General features: G+C 38.3%; 1 protein-coding gene across 7 annotated transcripts in view; it reads left to right on the top strand.

The window, feature by feature from the left end:
- The window catches only part of prdm16 (PR domain 16), a 400466-nt gene that overhangs the window by 358605 nt on the left and 21432 nt on the right, over positions 1-20429 (top strand). For 3 of the 7 annotated variants that reach the window (XM_031905686.1, XM_031905691.1, XM_031905690.1), the window contains 6 exons: positions 3115-3217; positions 10453-10651; positions 12774-12921; positions 13047-13145; positions 14242-14395; positions 18138-19557. In XM_031905686.1, the coding sequence (XP_031761546.1) occupies positions 3115-3217; positions 10453-10651; positions 12774-12921; positions 13047-13145; positions 14242-14395; positions 18138-19557 (2123 nt within the window). The remainder of the gene's footprint in view (positions 1-3114; positions 3218-10452; positions 10652-12773; positions 12922-13046; positions 13146-14241; positions 14396-18137; positions 19558-20429) is intronic. The other 4 variants (XM_031905687.1, XM_018095464.2, XM_031905689.1 and 1 more) reach the window with 4 other exon arrangements.

Genomic DNA, 20429 nt, shown 5'->3' with positions numbered 1-20429 from the left:
TCTTTAGTCTCATTTGGATACCTCGTGGGGGGAAATGAGAAATATTTCAGACCCGGGGAAATATTGGGATCTTGCTGAATTCCAGATGACGTGGATGTTATTGCTGTAAATAAACGATTAAGGCACGTGTAAATACAGGCAAAAGCCACGCACTCAATGGGAGAGATTTCTATTTTTAATGTGTGTTATCCAGAATGAGCACAAATAAATAAATAAATAACAGGGGCTGTTTGGCTTATAGGTGCTTCTGGGGGTTGCAGTCTAACAGGAGCGACATGTTAGGCGCCTCTAGTGTTACCTACTCTCACAATGCTACATACAAAGCCCCATTTATGGCTTGCAATATTTCCTCTGCCTTGGGAACGAGTCTGGCACCCTGTGGGTTAAACCTCTCTGCCTTTCCCCTGTTACCCTTTAAATGTAATAATCTTGTTATGTTTATAAACTCAGAAGACCCCTGTATAACAGTTTTAGAGCATGTGTTCTTAGCGTGGTCAGCTGAGCCTATGGATGCCGGAGTCTTACGGCTGAAACCCAAGGGCCATACAAACCGGGACTTAGAAAATCATTCCCCCCCCCCCCCAACGGCTGGAGAGAGTTGTTTGTTTTATGAAAGTAGTGGTGCGCTAGTCCCTTAAAGGGATCCTAATCCTACAATATTGCTTGCTCTCATGTAAAGGGAGACATTGTAACTCCCAGCCACAGTAAGCCGTCTCCACGCGTTCATAGAACTTTACTGCATGTGCTGTTAATGGGCTGCATTTTGTAGTGTTAGGCGAAATTTAGATTCTAAGAAACATGGCTTCCACCCAAACACTGAATATCACATCTCTTAATTTCTAGCAGAAAATACCTTCATTTTGGTTAGTGCCCCCCACTCCTCCCTTTAAAATATTGCAGACCACCAAGCTATTTTCTTATGGGTGTGGGGGTTCCTTTCAGTGGTTAACAAAACACCCCTTGAGTTTTCATTGAAATTTATAGGGTATGCGGCTCTCCAACATAGCGGCGGCCTCTGTTCACTTTTCACACCTGGTTGAGATATTACACAGCCATTTAGGGCATCACGTTGACACATCTATGAAATATATGGGCCCTGATGTTCCCGGCATGTTAATTAACCATTCCAATTGGTTGGTGCTAAAGACAGGACCCAGTTGTTGCACTCGCTTGTCTTCATGTTATGCCCGGGGGGGGGGCAGGTTCTGTTAAATCACTGTATACAGGGGGGTACAAGGGGCAGGTGTAAGAGGTGTTAATTACATTATTTGGAGCATGGAAAATAATATATACTGAACACCCGCCAAACCAAATGCCAGAAGGGTTATATTGAGAATCCTAAATATTATGTTTGTAGCCTCCTAATCAGCAGTAGCAAAAAAAAAAAAAAAACATATTTAACCCTCTTAATACTTGAATTGTAAACAACAGATCTAAAAGTCTCGTTTACTCTGCATTAGAAGATGGGTTGAGTGTATGTTTTAGGAAATTTGAGCTTGTAAGGTTATAAAGAGGAGATAGACAAGATGTGCCTGCTAGCAGCATTCTTCTAATGATATCTGAAAGCAGCTGGAATCTCTGATAAATAAATAGACTAGAAAATCCCACCACTGGGATCCAGCAGGCAAGCTTTTTTTTATTTTTAAAAGTAACCCCCCCCCCCCGGTGTCAGCAGGGGGTAGATTCATATTGATTGTCGGTGCAGTTCTTCTGCTGAAGAAGCCCCAGTCCAATGACTTTTATTTGATCAGTCTGGAAGTCGTAACACGGCCCATGAACTTTTTTCAACCACAAATAGCTGTTGGATATTTGAGATACATTTTTTGTGTGTGTGTGCGTGGGGGGGGGGGGGGTAGCGGTGTGAAACCTTAATCTGCATTTACCAAGATTAAAGCAGATTTGCAAGGTATCAGAAATGCTATGATACTTATGTTTCACTTATGTAATAGGGTTGTGAAAATGGACAAACAACTGGGTTTTATGGTAGGTAAGAGCGGGAGAGCATTTACAAGCTTCATCTGGATGTGGGTTTATTTGTCATAGGTATTAGCCACTGAGAAGCAGTAGTAAAAACTCCCTATTCTCTTGAAACAGATACCAAGTTATTCACTCACAGCCTTAACATAGGCTGAACTCTCCAGTTGCCGACTTAGTTCCCCTTTGTTTTGCTTTAAAGCATAGATAGTATATAAGCAGTTTATCTACTAAGCAATCAGTGGTTCTTTGACTCTTATTTGATGCTGAATAGCCAGCGAGCTGTTTTATTCTCAGCGGCGAGAGATCTAGTGGGTGTGCTGTGGGTATTTCTTTTATGTTAACACCAGAACTGGAACCCAGCCTAATGTAGAACATTGCCAGAATTCCTTCTCACAAAACATCTCTGTGACTTGTATACCCAACCATTAAAAATTTCAACACTCAATTTTAAGCTGTACATATTGCGTTAACCCCATCCAGACCCAGCAGGCCTGACAGGTTTTGGGTAGGTTATGTATATGTTATAGTGTCACTTGTAGGACCATTTACAACATGAGCACAAGGGATTTAATTATGTCCAGAATGGGGCTAAATAGGTAATGACAAATTCAAAGTGCTGGGACAAATGAGAGCCTTTTATGTCATATGCCAGAAACAGTCAATGGATGGCACTTGAGCTTTGGCAGGACGGCCATGGGTCCCCTTTGCCCTGCTTTATGCATTTCTTTGTGTTCTTAGGGCTGTTGTGTATTTATTAAAAACTAAACACACACCAGCTTCTATACAGATGGAGTAGGGCTTATTTAGCCCTGGTCAGATGCAAAGACTGGGGTATGAAACTTCACAGAGCACTTGTGCCTGTTATATGCACATTGAGCCACCCACCTACCTCCTCTCCGGTATGCACCACTGCCAAATGCAAGCAAAGTAATGTGCAACTCTAATGCTCCATCCAATGAACACAGAGTTGAATTTCAGGGTGTAACAAGCATATTTCTATGGGGCAAAGTGCAATAAAACTGCATTTATTTTCACTTTGCATCTTGCCCCATTTGTTTTACAAATGTGTCTAAGTTAATAGGAAACAAATAGATATTTCCATTTGTGTATTCATTTCTTTGCCTGCTTTCATTCCAGCTATCCTATAAGGTTATTAAAGACATTGAGCCAGGAGAAGAGTTGTTGGTTTATATGAAGGAGGGGAATTATTCCCCAGGAAACATGCCCCCAAATATTGATGGTAAGTTACTGTCTTTGCCATGCATTTTATGCAAGTTTGCATTGAGGAATGGGAAATGCTTGATGAATGATGATGCTGAAACTAATATAAATGGTAAAATGACTAAATGAAAATGTGCATTTAATAACTAGTTATTAATAACCCTTCTATAAGAATTGCTATAAATGAGATGTTGAAACAATAAGATGGTTGCCTCAGCAGTATCACTAAGGCCCGCACTGGAGATATTTTATTCACAATATTTAACTCTGTTTAAAAGGAAGGGGAGGATTGGTAAATATTGTTAAAGCACTACAAGACCCAATAAATCTGGTTGGGGCCATAGAAATTCACTAGAGGGTCACTTCTAGCTACTACTGCCTATAATTGTCCAATGACTGAAACTCCCGACAGCACACACCAATCCCCTTTGTTGCATTGCCATTCCCCTACGTATTTCCAATATAGAACAGTGCAGTTTCTCTATGTTTTCTGATGTAGTGATGCAAAATGGACATACATATTCATATGGTTAAGTTCTAAATGTAGTCTATTTTATAATTCCAGTATTGCCAAGATACATTACTGCACAAAGTAGTGTTTTTTCTTGGAGCTGTATCTGTGCTTTAAACACTTGCATGGTTAGCATGGATGTATTCGAATTCTTTACATGTATTCTCAAGTGCTAGTTTTGGGAGGCAATGAAATGTACACAAAAGGGAATATGTGTATGATTCTCTTTTAAGGTGTGATTATTTTGTAGCTCCTCTTTAATGGTCACTCTCTGGAGACAGTGTCTAAATGCAATGCATTGAATGGTTAAGTTTGGAGATTTTGAAAAACACTTGTTAATGTTGTGACTGGGCATTAATAGCTAAACGAGTTATATTCACATAGGCTGGAGATCCCAGAATGAAACTTTATGGCTGCATAAAAGTGAGTCCTGCAGATAAAACAAAGAGGTGCTAGTTACGCTTACAAGCACTGCTGTTACTATATCTGTAAATGTAGGCCAGCAATATAATCCCATTTATAGTACAAGTTACTAAATGTCTCCTTTGATACCTGAGGCAAACAGTCAGGAGTTAATGCCGTACATATGAGTCCTAACAGCATGGCTCTGGAGGTTAGCTAACTGCTCGACCCATGTGTATAACTTTCAATTTCACAGTTACCAAATTCTGTGGTACAACTGCCATGTAATATAATTCATTTACTCATGTGATATCAGCCCTTTGCAGACTCACTTGAAAGGACCCAGCAACAGGCCAGGCCAACACACAATAAATGAAACTTGTATAAAAAAAATGACTTCACTTAAAACTAGAAGACCAGACAAATAAAATCCTTCACTTAAGATCTTATATTCTAGCTGGGTTTGTGAAAATGTAAATTGACTATAGTATGGATAAGAGCTGCCCATAGATATATCAGTCTCTGCCCCAGTGAAGCTTACAGTCTTAGGTCCCTATAACAGTCACACACACTATGGTCGATTGTATCAAGAGCCAATTTAGCTGCCAGTATGTATTTGGACCAAAGCAACAGAAGTGCCTCATTGAGGGGATGGATATTTTGGAGGCACTTGAGGGTCCGGAGAAAAACACATGGACGACTGTGCAGTGCAAAAGCATTCTAAAGACCTGGGGCCATCATATGGTGAGGTGGAACAGTCCTAAACTGTAAGCCAACAGAGGGTTGTTAGAAGGCCACAAGTGTCTTGGGCTTTTGGTCTAAAAGGGAGATAAAAAGGAATTATGGAATCTTTAGAGCAGAAAGCAGTCACTGTGAAGAGATGCAGCTCTTGAATAAAATTCTGAGTAGTCATTTGGGTCTCTTGGCATGGCTTTTCCTAAAGGGAGCAGAGGGGTTTGGTAATAGCTTTGGTACAGTTATATGGCAAACATTCACACGCACCCTTGTATATAGTATCCATCCCATGTTTGCACAGGTTATATTTTTGTATAAGTTAAGAGCGTAGCCATCCCTCAAAAGTATGTGTTGAAACTATAGGGCTCCATTAACATATATAATTATGCCACCCAAAAAGATCCTTAATTTATGTCTTTAATTACTTGTGTGATTTAGGTGAGATATATATTAGTAACTTGGTTTCATTTTAAAGTCCACAATTTTACAGTCTGTGCTGTTTGTTGAACATTTTTAAAAGCATGTGCACAAATGAGTTATGGTCTAAACCGCTTGCCAGAAAATCTCTGATTTACAGAGTATGAATAAAGTTAAATACCCATGTTCCATTTAATAGCATGTGTGTTTGTTATGACCTGTAAAAATAAAAAAAAAGGAAAATGCACGCTTGGTTTTAATGCCACCCATATGCAGGACACTGTCGTTGGCCATAGTGTGCTGCTAACCTGATGCGAATTTCAAACCTGACAATTCATATATGGCCAATTTTTGCCCAATGGTGTCTCAGTCTGGAAGGAATATGTCCGCAGCTTTATTGGCCTGTGTTTTCCCACCTTTAGTATTGCTACAACTAAATTGTGGGTTGATTTAATACAATAGTAGTTTATGCCTATTAGACTACTGAGCCCCATAAAATATCTAAGGGGCCTACAGTGACTGCTGACTGAAAAACATTGACCAAAAAGAATAACACAATAAAGAATAATGTATGGCCTGAATAGCTAGCATAAAAAGCCCTAGTTCATGTAACAGTGTTAATTGAAAAATAGAATGTGACAGTATAAGCAAATGGCCCATCAAGTCATGGAATAATAGGTGCAAAGTTTGCTGCAACTCTAATTACCCATAGCAACCAATTAGAAGATAGTATGTACTGGTCTTCATCTAAAATGTAAACCTTTCATTGTTTTTTATGGGTCACTAAACCCATGCCATGTGCAATGTGCAGCACAATTATTACCCAAAACACAGCCACTTACACCGACTGCACAATGATTATGTCTTTACCAAGAGACGGAAAGCACATAGGTTCCATACTTACAGCCACCAACTTACTGAGGATTCTTAGAGGATATCTTAAAGAGATAGAATTATAGTGAGTGTATTATATGTATAATGTGTATCCACCTGCTACATCCGTAGGGCCATTCCTATACAGGTATAGCATCCGTTATCCACAAAGCCTCGAATTACAGGAAGGCCATGTGCCATCGTCCCCATTATAATCAAATTATTCATTTTTTTTTAATGATTTCCTTTTTCTCTGTAATAGTGAAACAGAACCTTATATTTTATCACAACTAAGACATAATTAATTCTTATTGGAGGCAAAACAATCTTATTAAGTTGATTTAGGGTGAAGACACACAGACTCCCAAAGACAATGCTAATCATTTACTGATAACTTTCTCTATTTGTGTTTTAGCAGAGGCAATTCTCAGTATAGTCTATGGAAGCATATTTTCTGGAGTTTAGTAGCCATGAAAAAGTAGCTGCTACTAAGTAGCTCTATGTGTCTTTACCCTTTTGTTTAAATGATTGTTTAGTCCAAATTACAGAAAGATCCCTTATCCAGAAAACCCCAGGTATCGAGCATTTTTAATAACAGGTTTCATACCTCTACTCGTATATTAGATATTAGTATACTATAGCAAGTCTGAATAGTCAAAGCTATACAAATTGGCTTACCAAAGAAATTTCCAATTCGCGCACAGAAAAAAAAGTTCTTGGCAAATTTTTCCCTGATTATGCCAGGACCAAATAATTCCCTCAAACATACAGCTTTTTTTCTACTTTCAAATAAATACTTCCTCGCTCAGTTAAAGTCGGAATTGCACAAGAAAGAGAATGCAAAAATGTTCCGCATGAAGATAATTATCGTCAAAAATCTTTTATGCCAACCTCAGCCAAATGCACTAGACCCCTTATCTCTGTTGGAATTTTGAGTAGAGCTCTTGAACTGCTTAGAGACTTTATTCTGGTAGATTAGCATGTAGATGCCACATAATTGCCTCCCCCTTGGTTTTCCTGAAAGCCATTAGAAGCTGATTTATTTTTCAGTTACATTCCTCCATTGTCCCGAGTGTTACTGATGGAACTTTTAGATAGACGGTGCAACTGCAGGTTTTACAAACAAGGCAGAAGAAACCTGTTCCTTCGCTCTAACATTTACATTGTGCTTCAAAAGAAGGCCCATATGAAAGAAGGCGCTTACCATAGAATGCACGAAACCTAGGAGAGCAGAATTTGAGAAGTGCGTTTTTTCCCCCCCTGCATCATTTTGATCTCCAGACCATAATCACATTTTAGGGAAGCAAGAACAATTAGCTGATTCATTTAATGGAATCCAATTCCGGGTTGGTTTCTGTAGTCTGCAAAGTAAATGCAGAAAACACCTTTCTTATTTGCTGTGTTTTCCTCTGGGGGCTTGAGTATTGGTTCTTTCTGTTTTAATAAAAAGCCAGCAAGAGACCTTTAAAAGATAAAAGGTATTTGCCTTCTTACAAACAGTTAAAGAAAAGCATTCCCACACGAAAGCCAAAAAAGTAAAGGAATTGTGAGAGTGGAATGTCCAATAACCTAAATATCTTTAGGACTATTGTATACCCCTCATTCATTTTAAAGGCAACCACCTGAACCAGAGAATGCAGACTTGGGTCTGGCAACAACAATCTAACCTGCCACTGAACCTATTGGTCCAGGTAATTGCCACTGTCAGGCCCAGACTGGCAATCTGTGGTTTCTGGCAAATGCCAGAGGGGCTGCTGTAAGATGCGATAGACAGTCACTACTTATTGGGCTGGTGTGGGGCTGTTTTGGGCCTCTGTACTTAAAAGGCCAGAGCCCTATTTTGAATCCCAATCCAGCCTTGGCCACTGTAAGTGAAGCGATATCAAGTGTTTGTGGACCACCACTAACAAAATACCCTATATCTCCCTCTGTGCCATTACCTGTAGGGCAGGAGCTCTCAGGGCAATTTTGTGTTTTTATCTTTCTGACATTTTGTAGGGTATAAGGTGCAGGATAATATGCTCAGAACACCCCCCTTCATTTGAATGAATATTGACTTAAATCACCAGGTGCACATTCATAAGCTTCAAAACTTCTGAGCAGCAAAATGCTCAAAATCTCAAAATTCAGATGATAAAATGAACAATTAAAATGTCTGCTGTTTGGTTTTATATTCATAAGATTTCCCCAGAGGTTTTAGAAATATCCAACTAGACCAAACTATACAGAGAGAGGGGTTTGTACAGAGCAGAAGCTGTTGTGAACATTGTGAATAGTTATTAGCTGGACAATAGAAATGGTTCAAGGTTCCCAGCATCTTAATTTAACCCTGAGTGATCACCTAAGGGACGGAATTCCCATTATTGTGCATTTTGCTGGACATCCTGTGGGGAAGTAATAATGAAAAGACAAAAGAAACTTCTGATGTCTCTTTCCTCATATGCTTTGACTTCTAACTTAATCAGATTAGTGCTATGTGCAGAGCAGTCAGATAGGTAAATAGAGCTACTTCTGCTAAAAGTTATTACCTTTCAAAATTCAGAGAGACATCAATAAGAGGAGCCGGTTACAACTTTTATATCACAATGTGCCATGTTTGATTAGCCTGTATGAAAAGTGTATGTTTTGGCAACATTTGTTATTGAGTAACAAGCGAACCCAAACCATTACTACAAGCCTTCCTCTATATATAATAGTGCACAGCGCCCCCTACAGTGCCCACATTCACTGATGTTATAGAAGCAAAATCTAAAAATAAAAACGCTATGTTTTGCATCCTATTAGGCTGTCTTTCCTCTAATCCTGACATTATTTGTGCCATCTTGAAATATTTTATATCCACTGAATCGATGGTATCAGTCACTACACTATTACTGCAGCCAAAGGCGAGGTGATTCTGTGATACCGAATGAATTTAACAGCCAGCAATGGATAAGGCTATAAAATTGTGTTTCTTATCTCTTGTTTTAATAGAAAATACCCAAGAGATCAGTGGCAGACCCTGCAGTTGCGGGGGGGGAGGGGGGCTCAGACCACGAGGTCTGCTTCCTCCATTACTGCATATAAATCTCTGCTTCATGCCAGCTCTCAGGTAGGAGTGTGGGCACACAGAGTAGTTATGCCACTGCAAGAGATGCTAAGTCTGGGAGGTTTAGCTCAGACAAAGCTGGTCAATAGAAATGTTATTTACAAGGAGTTTTTCTTCATAAATAAAAAGCAAGAGGGAAGAGAAGTAATTACTATGCACACAAAATATTCCTTCTATGAATATTAGAAGGAATACACAGGACTGAATACTGTAGAAACAGAATTCCCCACAGGTAACAACAACAACTAACCCTCGTAAATAGATATGGTGGTGGTGCCTATAGAGGGCATGCAATATGGGAGCTTTAGGTCTTAAATATATTAGTGCAAATATGCAGAGAAAGGATGTTGCTTATGAACACTGAGCTGTACCTTAATGCTTTAGATGTAATGTAAAGAAAATAAATAGATGAAAAACCCATACTTTTACATTGGCATGTTTTCCATTTAAAAAAGCTCCAGTTTTATTTAAAATCTACTGACAGATTCTAAACACAAACCCCAGGTATCAAACGCAGTGCTTAATGAAAAAGCCTGTTTGGTGAAGTGTAAGATGCCTAAACCCTCCTGCCCCTGGCTTTTAAGTGGCAGGGCTGTATGGCATGCTTGCCAGCATCAATAAATCCCCACCAAAAAAGCTTAATTACCGTCTACCTTGGGAGTTAATGAGCCTCGCTACATGCACAAAGTTTGTTCTAAGTTGTTTGCACAGGAATGAACATTTAATTATGGAAAGATGTTTGGAGTGCGGAGCGGCTAAATGGCTTAAGAAGCTTCTGTTCGCTAAATTGCCTGTTAGGGGAGTGCTGGACAGTCCTGTGACTCTTTTAGAATCTGTACTTTCCGTATATTTACTGCACAGAGCCAATTGTTTAACTTGGCGTGGAAGTCAGGATGCTGCCTCGTAAACCTAATAACAGCTGCCCTTTTTTAAATTTGTTTGACCTTGACAATAATAATTTATTATCTACATAGTTAATTATATAGCTCCTTCCCCTCACCCCAACCCTAATGCTCTTTACTATATTCTGCTACCAATTGTTCTCTGACAGATCCTGGACACATTCACATATGCACTATGGATTTCTAGCAGAAAAACACTAACAAACAAATGTACTGTATTATAATGGGGCCGCATTATTACATACTGATGAAAGGTGAAGATAAGGCACAGGCTGTTTGCTATAGGACTGTCTTGGGCTAATTCCTATTTATTTCTCCATTCTCAGAAGAGCACACATTCCGCTGTGAGGAGTGTGATGAACTCTTCCAGTCCAAGTTGGACTTGAGGCGGCACCAGAAATACGCCTGCACCACAGTCAACCACATCTACGAATCGCTAAATGAGGAGATCAAGCAGGAGGGGTTCGATAATGAACAAATGCACGAGTGTAAAGACTGTGAACGCCCTTTCCCCAACAAATACAGGTAAGGTGTCAGTAAATGTAACTTTAAAGTTAGTGCTGGCTTAAGTAATGGAAAAATGGAAAATCCCCACAGATATTAAAAGGGGCACCCATTTTGCCTCCATAAAAACTCTGGATAGGCCCTGTCAGCTAAAGGAAGTGTCTTTCCTGACTGACAGAAAGAGAGGTGATTATTTGGGGCACATTTGTCAGGAGATATAGTGAATAAAGTACCCCCTGTAGTAAAATATAACTATAGTATAAGTCAACTAGGAGTTCCATGAATAAATGGATTATACAGTTCATGGAACTCTGCTTCTACTATCCTCATATTTAACAACGGGGGGGTACATTATTTATTATAACACAGGAAACCATGTAAAAATGTTACATAACCAAGCACTGATAACTTATAACTTTACTAAGTACCATTTATATGGATATAATTTAGAGGATATTCATGGCTCTTGTGTTTGTTTATTTTTTACAGACAGAAAGCAGTATTTTACTATACAAATTGCACATGCATAGATGCGGTACTTCCTAGGTATTGAATTCTGCATTGGTATTAAAAGTGGATGCTGCAGGAGTTGGTTTGGAGGGGCATTATGTAAGACGTGATGCAATTGCACTGGATCATTGGATAGAATCAATCAAAATAGTGAATCTGGTTGGCCAGTGATTCCCACTGGTACATACAGAATGTTGTTCGTTGTTCTAGAATTGCTGACTCCATTGTACAACTAGGCTGGTTATATCTGTAGGCATGGTACATTCTGTTTAAAAGTTTGCAATCAAAGCCTACCAGATCAGTCAACATCTGGCTTGTGGTTTAAAGTACTAAGGGCCACCCCCCTGATCATATGTTTCACAGTGCACACAAACAAACCAAGGCACACATACATGTTAGGTCACATCAGACAATTAATGGGCAGAGCTCTGCCTCTTATTTCCACCCTTCTTCCTGTTACAGTTAGAGCTGCATTATTTTTTGTCAGGAGGGAGCACACAGACCATCACGAAATGATGGTTCAAAGGAAAAGATGTGAAAGGGAAATATTTATTGATAAATATATTCCTGTTGCAGAACAGAGGCTGCGCGCTAAAGCTTGCCTTTGGCCTTGCCTTGAAAGTGGGTTTTTAAATCACTGAAACCATGGATTATGCAGCTTGCCCTAGTGCATTGTGGGAAAAGCTGACTGAAATATAAATATCCAGAGTTAGTTTTCTGGAAGCAGTTATCAAACACACTCCCACTTGTCATTATCTATATCAGTTATACTGCTTGCTCTCAAATATGGCAGTGTTTAGAAGAGCTGGACATGTAAAAGTATTTACATTTTCAAGAAAAATATAGGGGAGCCCAATATAGAATGAATGAATTTAGCTCAAAGTTTAGCAAAAAGTCTCCTGAAGATTTTCTTTACAAAGTTCTGACCTTAGATTGTTACAGTGCAATAAGCCTTTGTGAACAGGTTTGAACCTCCTTCCTGTTCTTTATCTCAGCTACTCAACAGCCACAGCCTTTGAGAGCTTCTGATTAGACTGTAAAACAACATTGCCTATAGAATATTTTTTCACTGTTTACTGAAGTGATTGACAACCTGTGGTTTTCCAGCTGTTGCTAAACTGCCAGTATTTCCATGACACCAAACATGCTACCAAGGAATATTAAATGCAAGAAACCTCAGGGTGGTCATTTATCAACACTGCACACATTTGTATATGGGCAGTAACTTATCACAACCAATCACATTTTTGCTTGCATTGTTTTACATGCAGTTTGCCAAAATAAGCTAATCATACATTGGCTGCTAAAAGCAGAAGTGTCGGGGGCTGATGAGAGAAGCGCCATAATGGCTTATGAAAGCAGTGGCATAGACACTGTAGAAACAGTAATAGACATGGGCTCTTCTCTGCTGGACCGGTGCACTGGAGGAGAATGTGGATAGTGTGCATAGACCCAAGCAACAAAGAAAAGGGCTAAAAATGTGTTTACTCACAAAAAAATTACTTTCCTGTACCCCTTGCAGAATTATCTACTAAACATTTTTAAATTTCTCCCATGGGTTGGGAAGCACATTCATAGCAAAGAAGAAAGCTGTCAGAATTTTACATTTCAGTTAAAATCGTTCTACTTACAGTTTGGAGCAGCATATGATAATCCACACTGAGGAACGGGAGTACAAATGTGATCAGTGCCCTAAGGCCTTTAACTGGAAATCCAACTTGATTCGCCATCAGATGTCACATGACAGCGGCAAGCGATTTGAGTGTGAAAACTGTGTAAAGGTACTGTAAGCAATTTGTTTCTTTTCCTTTAGCCTTTGCTGTCACTTTTACATGGTGACATCCATCAACTATTACCATAAGGCTGACAGTTAGAGTGATATGTGTCTCACGTATGTCCTTTGCAGAGCGAGTCGTGGGTACCAAGTGACCTCCATCCCAGATTACCCTTAAATTTGAACTGCAACAACAACACTGAAGCGGAAGAGCACACACCTAAAGTAGACGTCAGTGTTATGACATAGTTCCATTTGTTGTAGTATCACACACAGTTACAAGCACAATGTTTCAGGCAGCTGTGCCGTGTACCATCAGCCAAATAAGCAAGCACAGCTCCCAGAAACTTTGTGACTATGTACTTTAGGTGTGTGTTATACTTTTTTTTTATCTTGTTATATGAGAAGTCACAAAATCATTTTGCATAAAGATTTCCGAATTTTAAACTAATTTTAGGCTTTTATTTTGATTGATTTTTTTAACTGCTAGTTAATTAGCTGTAACATACAAATGAGTAAAGAATCCATAGTCAAAGCCTGTACTTCATATTAATGCAGTATGTAGAATAAGTATGGAAGAGGCTTGTGAAAGTATTTTTTCATGTTATTAAGGTTTAGTGAAAATGAATACGCTAGGTTATATATACTATATTACTATCCATTAATTATATATGTTATAAATAGTACCATTACTGTTATACACATATCTGGTATCATTGCCAAATAACATTTCAGGACATGTTTGCTGTAATGATTCACCCCAGCTTGTCCTATCCTTCCCAAAACACTACCCAGTCCACTCCTAAACCAGCCCCTTCATGTAAGCCCCACCACATTTTGTTCCTAAATCCGGGACAGACCCAGGATAAAGAACAAACACTGATGGAGGCAACTGACAATGAAGGGTTCTTGGGTTATCTATGACTTCTGAAACCCTTTTAAATGCAAAATACATTGCTTCATATTCATCTTCAGAAGATTGTGCAAATGGAATGTTCCATGAGAATGAATGTGAAGCAAGCACTTTGCCCAGAACTAATCCAATTTCAGCCATAGTGGGATAAAAAAGTTCTCCAAGTCTATGAGGTAATATGATGTATATTGGCCCATTCCATAATCCATTACAAATTACAATAGTAATTTAAATTATGGAAGATAAGATCTCAAAGACTGCTTTGAGTTATGGAACTGAAGCCAATTTGCACCATGTTTATACATAACTTAAACAGTTTCTGACTGCATTGGAACTTGATAGATGCATCCCAATAATATTAGACATCAGGAAATGCTTATTATTCTACTAATATTTGCTTAACTTTCCCTGCAGGTGTTCACTGACCCCAGCAACCTCCAGAGACACATCCGTTCCCAGCATGTTGGAGCTCGTGCACATGCTTGCCCTGACTGTGGCAAAACCTTCGCCACTTCATCGGGCCTCAAACAGCACAAGCACATTCATAGTACTGTCAAGCCTTTCATATGTAAGTTGGAGCATGCTCAGAGCACTCTTGGCTTAGTATGCATCCTTAATCCTGCAACAGGGAGTCCTGCCCTATTAATCAATGTTTGCCACATTGTTACAAATAATATGCATTTTAACTATATATTTCTATATACATTTTCAATAATTATATGAACATGGACATTTGGATAATGTAAACTCTTTCAGTCAATGCTGCTTTTTAGCTTAGTAGCCAATTAGTCAGCTTCTTATATGACATAAGTTAATAAGGGTCCCTTGCATGAGTGCCTTTTTCCGAGGTCTAATTAGTGGCCTGCAGTATCTGCATTGTCTTCTTCTCTCCCCATGATTTCTGTAGACTAAAAGAAGGTATAAGCCAGCAGAAACAACTGCTGGCTAATACCTGCATGATACTCTCACTAAAGTACCCTATCCTTGTGCAAAAACAAAACAAGCGAAGCCACCTATTGTGTTCTAATGCATTGCTTTAGATGACTCTACTGTGTTTGCTGTACTGCAATCAAACAGGTTTACCCCAACTATGGCTGCCTCAAATATTCCTCTGCCATTCACAAGGCTAGATAGAAGAGGATCATAATTTACAATATAGGCCAATATTTTTAATGTGTTTTTAAGTCAACAAGTTCTTTTCAAAGTGTCTGTTTGCTTACATAGAATACCTTTCTGGCAATGCTAACTTCTCAGTAAGTAACAATAACTACTTTATTGTGATTGCTCACTGGGGCAAATGCAAGGAATACATACATTGAAACTTAATTATACAGACAGATCAAGAATTTCTATTTTCTATTTCCAGGGTCAAATAAATAGAAATAGTTAGTGCAAATGAGGTATTATTACCGTTATTAACAAAGATAGCCAAAATGTGTATTGAAAAAAAGATGTTTTGACATCCAGTATTCATTCATCAGGTGTATGGACTAAACATGCAATTATGAAATGAATGCATGGATGGATATTTAGTGCTAGGTGAGCATGGCTTTCAAAGAATTCATTTGGAGTAAAATTGCTTGTTACAAGTTAGTCATGTACTTACCAATAAACACAGACTTTTACAGTTGACTATAAAGACTTTGGGAATTTGGTGCTGGGGGTGGGTTAAATCTATTGTAAAAAATATTTTTGCCTTTACCTTATAGTCTTATTTTTAGTGTTTAAGTTTTTTTATTTGTAGTACTCTGCAGTTTAAGGGATAAGGTACATTGCCAGCTAAGAACTTCACAGCGTGTTAGCCGATATTTTTAACTGTCGACCCTGGGCTCTGGACCAACACCAGTTATACATTTATACATTGTTTGGTGTTGGAGCGCATAAATTAACCAGTAGGGTTCCATGGTATCCTGAACCAAACAGTTCTGATGTCAGCTGGCCTGGGAATCACTTTATTAATTCCTCTTATTTTTAAAACCCATTTTTTTACTAAAATATATTATAACCTAGAGGAAAAAAATCTAGATGTTAATTTAACTTGGCAGATTTTGTAGGCTTTGCTCATTTGCGACCCAAGTCTCTTCCAAAGGCTGAGTAATTGTTGAATTAAAAAAAAAAAAAAAGAAAAATCTCAGAAAACAGATGTACAAGATTTTACCAGAATAGGGCTTACAAGAAAAAAAATGAAACTAAAAAAATGTTCACTAATGAAAATAACTTTTAGTTGACATTTTTCTTCTTCATGTGTTTGCTTAGGACGTATGCCCCCTTTTTTTGGAAGAAAAGTATATATTCTCCTTAAAATATTCAGTTGTCTCATACTAATGGTCAATATAATTTAGTACAAGTATGGGACCTGTTATCCAGAATGCTTGGGACCTGGGGATTTTTGGGTAGGGGATCTTTCTGTAATTTTGATCACAATAACATAAGTCTGCTAAAAATTCATATAAACATTAAGTAAGTCTAGTCAGATCGGTTTGCCCCCAGTAAGGATTCATTATATCTTAGTAGGGATAAAATACAAGGTAATGTTATATTATGACAGAGAAAATTTGTAAAAATGTAAATTATTTGCTTAAAAAATAGTGCAGAACCATGACATTGAAAGCACTTTCATTTTACAGCTAATTCCACCTCTTAAGTCACAGTAAAGGCTCTATTTCACAAATATCTCCTTAAGCTAATATGGTTGCCCAAAACCACCTTATGTTTAGAGGCAACCAATTGTCACCACTGGAACAGGCAGATTTTGACAAAGAAAGGCAGATTTTGCAGATTTTTCAGTCGATTGCCATTAAACTCAAGGACACATGGCATAGGTAGTCTTGGGCATATCTCTGCCAGCAGAAACACACCCACTGAGAAACTAGCCTTATCTATAAGCCTCACACTAAGAAAGTCAGGAAAGGGATTGGTTTATTTATAAATAGCCTATTATCTCTCTTTAAATTCTGCTTGTTCCATTAGGAAGGTTCATAAGGGCAAAAAACATCATATTTTCTAATAAAAATAGTATTGATTTTTATTCTTTAAAAGACCATACAAAACAAATTTTGAACACAAGCTCTGTTTATTTTGTTCATGGTGAACACTGGTCTGAATTGCCCCTTTAAGGCATCTGTGTCATCATATCATGTGTTCTGAAGCTTTTTGTCTGGGACTGCAGCTTGTATTGGATTGCAGCTCTCCATCTGTATATATCCTCATGTCAAGCTTACTTCATTTAAAAGGATCCTGTATCACCTTTACTGAATATTCCCAAAGTGCAAAACAAACCAAAAGAATAGTTTATATCGGTATTGAGCCTATTTAATTGGCATTATAACATCCCAAAAAAATTGATGTATTTAATATATATTCAGATATTATGGGCTGTCATCCAGTATTAAAAAGAAACGATTCTACAGAGATACAAAGATATTATATATATATATTTATTATAATATTTTAATCCAGTGCATACATACTACACATGACAATGGCCCTTCTTTGTTTAGAAAAACTACAGGTATAAATTCCTCTGAGAACAACATTCAGATTTTATATTATAGAGCCAATTCATCTTTTATTAATAAATACAGTTGGGTGTGACAGTAAAACCGAATGTATATTTTATAGGTTCTATGTTATGACAGTATGTGGAGCTTGCTCCATGGACATCTTAGGGCCATGTCACAGAGCACTGCATTGTCAAATAAATGGTAAGATGGTGAAAGCGGACATGGATGCTTTAACTGCGAGTTGTAAAAACTAAAATTCTGGACTTACTCCTTTTTATCCATATCTGCATTATAACTAGGAGATCTGACTTAATTGGCAGTCTGTCATGAGGGCTCCACTCAGATGTTTTCCCTGAATTGATGGAGACATGCTAGCCATCTACACTGTAGCTTCTGTTGAATGTTGGGGTCATTTCAGAAAGGCAAAGTAATTTTTGTAAATGCTATTTAGTGTTTTTTTGATACAAGCCAGAACATATTCTGTTCTTTATCTGGAGGATCCAACTTTGGAGAATTTATGGACTAAAACAAAAACTTAGCTATTTGTAGCTTATTTGTAATGACAACAATAATAAATAAAAATGGCAATTTATTTTTTTACTTTTTAAAAATATGGTTGTATTGAAGACAGCAGAAACAGCTTCAAACATATTTCTACTCTGCCAGTAGTTTTCCAATGAGTCTGGCTGGTTTGTTGTTCAACAAATAAGAATTTGGTGATTATGATAATTGTGTGATCAGAAATATGAAAAAAATTCCAATTACTCCATTCTGCCTATTTATTTTATTCTTTTTTGGCTTCTGTTGGTATTCCAGGTGAGGTCTGCCATAAATCGTACACACAGTTCTCCAACCTGTGCCGGCATAAACGAATGCATGCAGACTGTCGTACACAGATTAAATGCAAGGACTGTGGACAGATGTTCAGCACTACCTCCTCTCTTAACAAACACCGGCGCTTCTGTGAAGGCAAAAATCATTACAACCATGGTGGGCTTTTTGCTACTGGTCTACCCTTAACACCAAGTTCTTTGATGGACAAATCTAAACCTTCACCAAACCTTAATCACTCTAGTCTGGCTTTCAATGAATACTTCCCTTCCAGGGCTCATCCAGGAAGCCTTGCTTTCTCCCCTGCTCCACCTCCATTTCCAACCCTAGCACCTGGATTTCCAGGAATTTTCCCTCCAGCTTTGTACCCCCGGCCTCCATTATTACCTCCTTCCCCTCTTCTTAAAAGCCCTTTGAACCATACACGAGAAGCAAAGCTTCCTAGCCCCATAGGAAATCCTTCCATCCCCTTAATGTCCTCTTTAAATAGCAGCAACCACAATCAGCAAGTTTCTGTAGAGGATAAATTTGAAAACAGCATGGAAAACTCATACTTGGAAAAACACAAATCCAGGAGCAGTGACTTGTCTGACGGTAGTGATTTTGAAGACGTCAACACAACCTCTGGAACTGATCTAGATACAACCACTGGCACTGGGTCGGATTTGGACAGTGATGTAGACAGTGAAAGGGGAAAGAACAAAGAAAAAAGCAAACCAGTGGAAAACAAGCAAGATGTTGTCAGTAGTTCTGTATCTAGAAATTTAAATAATAGCTTAGGCGAAAGACCATTTTTCTACTCACAACATTCCTTCTTTCCTCCCCCAGAAGAGCAACTGCTTCCATCAATTGGAGTAGCTAATGACTCTATTAAAGCTATTGCATCCATAGCAGAGAAATATTTTGGACCTGGATTTATGGGAATGCAAGAGAAAAAAATGGGTTCCCTCCCTTATCATTCCATGTTCCCATTTCAATTTCTTCCTAACTTCCCACATTCTTTGTACCCAGCTTTTACAGATAGGACAATGAACCATAACTTACTGGTAAAAGCTGAACCAAAGTCACCCAGGGACCTTCAGAAAGTCGGCAGCACTAGTTCAGAATCACCATTTGATCTCACCACCAAGCCAAAAGAGATTAAATCAGCCTTAATACCACCTAGGGTTTTGGCACCACAGTCCTCAGGGGAGGAACAGCCACTGGACCTCAGCATTAGTAATAGAAGTCGAGCCAGTCAGAATGGGGCAAGGGAAACTCGGAGAAACCATATTTACAGTGACAGGAAAATGATGATGAATGATATGCTGTCGAAAATTCCTCAGTCACAGCTTCCACAGCAGCCACCTCTCCACTACGCAAAACCTTCACCGTTTTTTATGGATCCGATATACAGGTATTAACATAACTTGGCTTAATCAACTGAGAGTTGGTCATAGCATATAATAACAGAGCATAAAATTTGTTCCTAGCCAATGACTTATAATAGTAATGTCACAACACTAAAAATAGTGTTGCAATGTAGGGAGAAAGGAACATCTGTTTAGCCAGAGAAGTGTTCCAGTCCTGATGATCTTTAGCTCAACCAGAAAAAGAAGGATGTTAAGTGATTAATTTGCAGGAAATGTTCTCATCCAAATGCATTAAGAATACTGTAAATCAAATAGCCCAGCCCTCTCTTTGCTGGGCTGAGTTACAGTTTGAATGACAGTCTAAAGTGATTTTAAGCTCTACTTTTTATTTGAAGGCTTCCAATTGCTAGAAAGTTTCTTAATATTTTAAAACGGTTAAAAAGGGGTTTACTCATAATTTAAATATTCAGCAAGCTCTGTGGGAATAAAGCATTTCATCTAAGTGCTTTCTATGGGAAAGATGTTATCAATATGAACTGAGTCTGGGCTCCAAAATTGTTACATCCTAGTTATATGCCACTCCCCCTAGTGTCATTCTAAACCCTCTTTTCTATTGTTAAATGCTACCCAGAATGTGGGTCAAATTCAGTTAGATGAGAAAGATGTATCTCCTTATTTAATTCCAAACTGATTCATAGAGCCAGATGCAGTTTAGTTTATCTCACTGTTTATCACATAAAACCTTTGTTGAAGTTTACACATGATAAATCATAAAGTTTTCCAATTGATATGAATTTGGCCCTATATATACTATACTACAACTAATTCTATCCCAAAACTTCTAACCATTCTATCCTATGCTGTCCAGTTGACACCACTTTGTATTGCCTACATTCTAATCATTCTGTCAAGCGCA

The sequence above is a fragment of the Xenopus tropicalis genome, chromosome 7 (genome assembly GCF_000004195.4).
Source record: "Xenopus tropicalis strain Nigerian chromosome 7, UCB_Xtro_10.0, whole genome shotgun sequence".
NCBI classification, from domain to species: domain Eukaryota; kingdom Metazoa; phylum Chordata; class Amphibia; order Anura; family Pipidae; genus Xenopus; species Xenopus tropicalis.
This window is presented reverse-complemented; position numbering and strand designations above follow the sequence as displayed.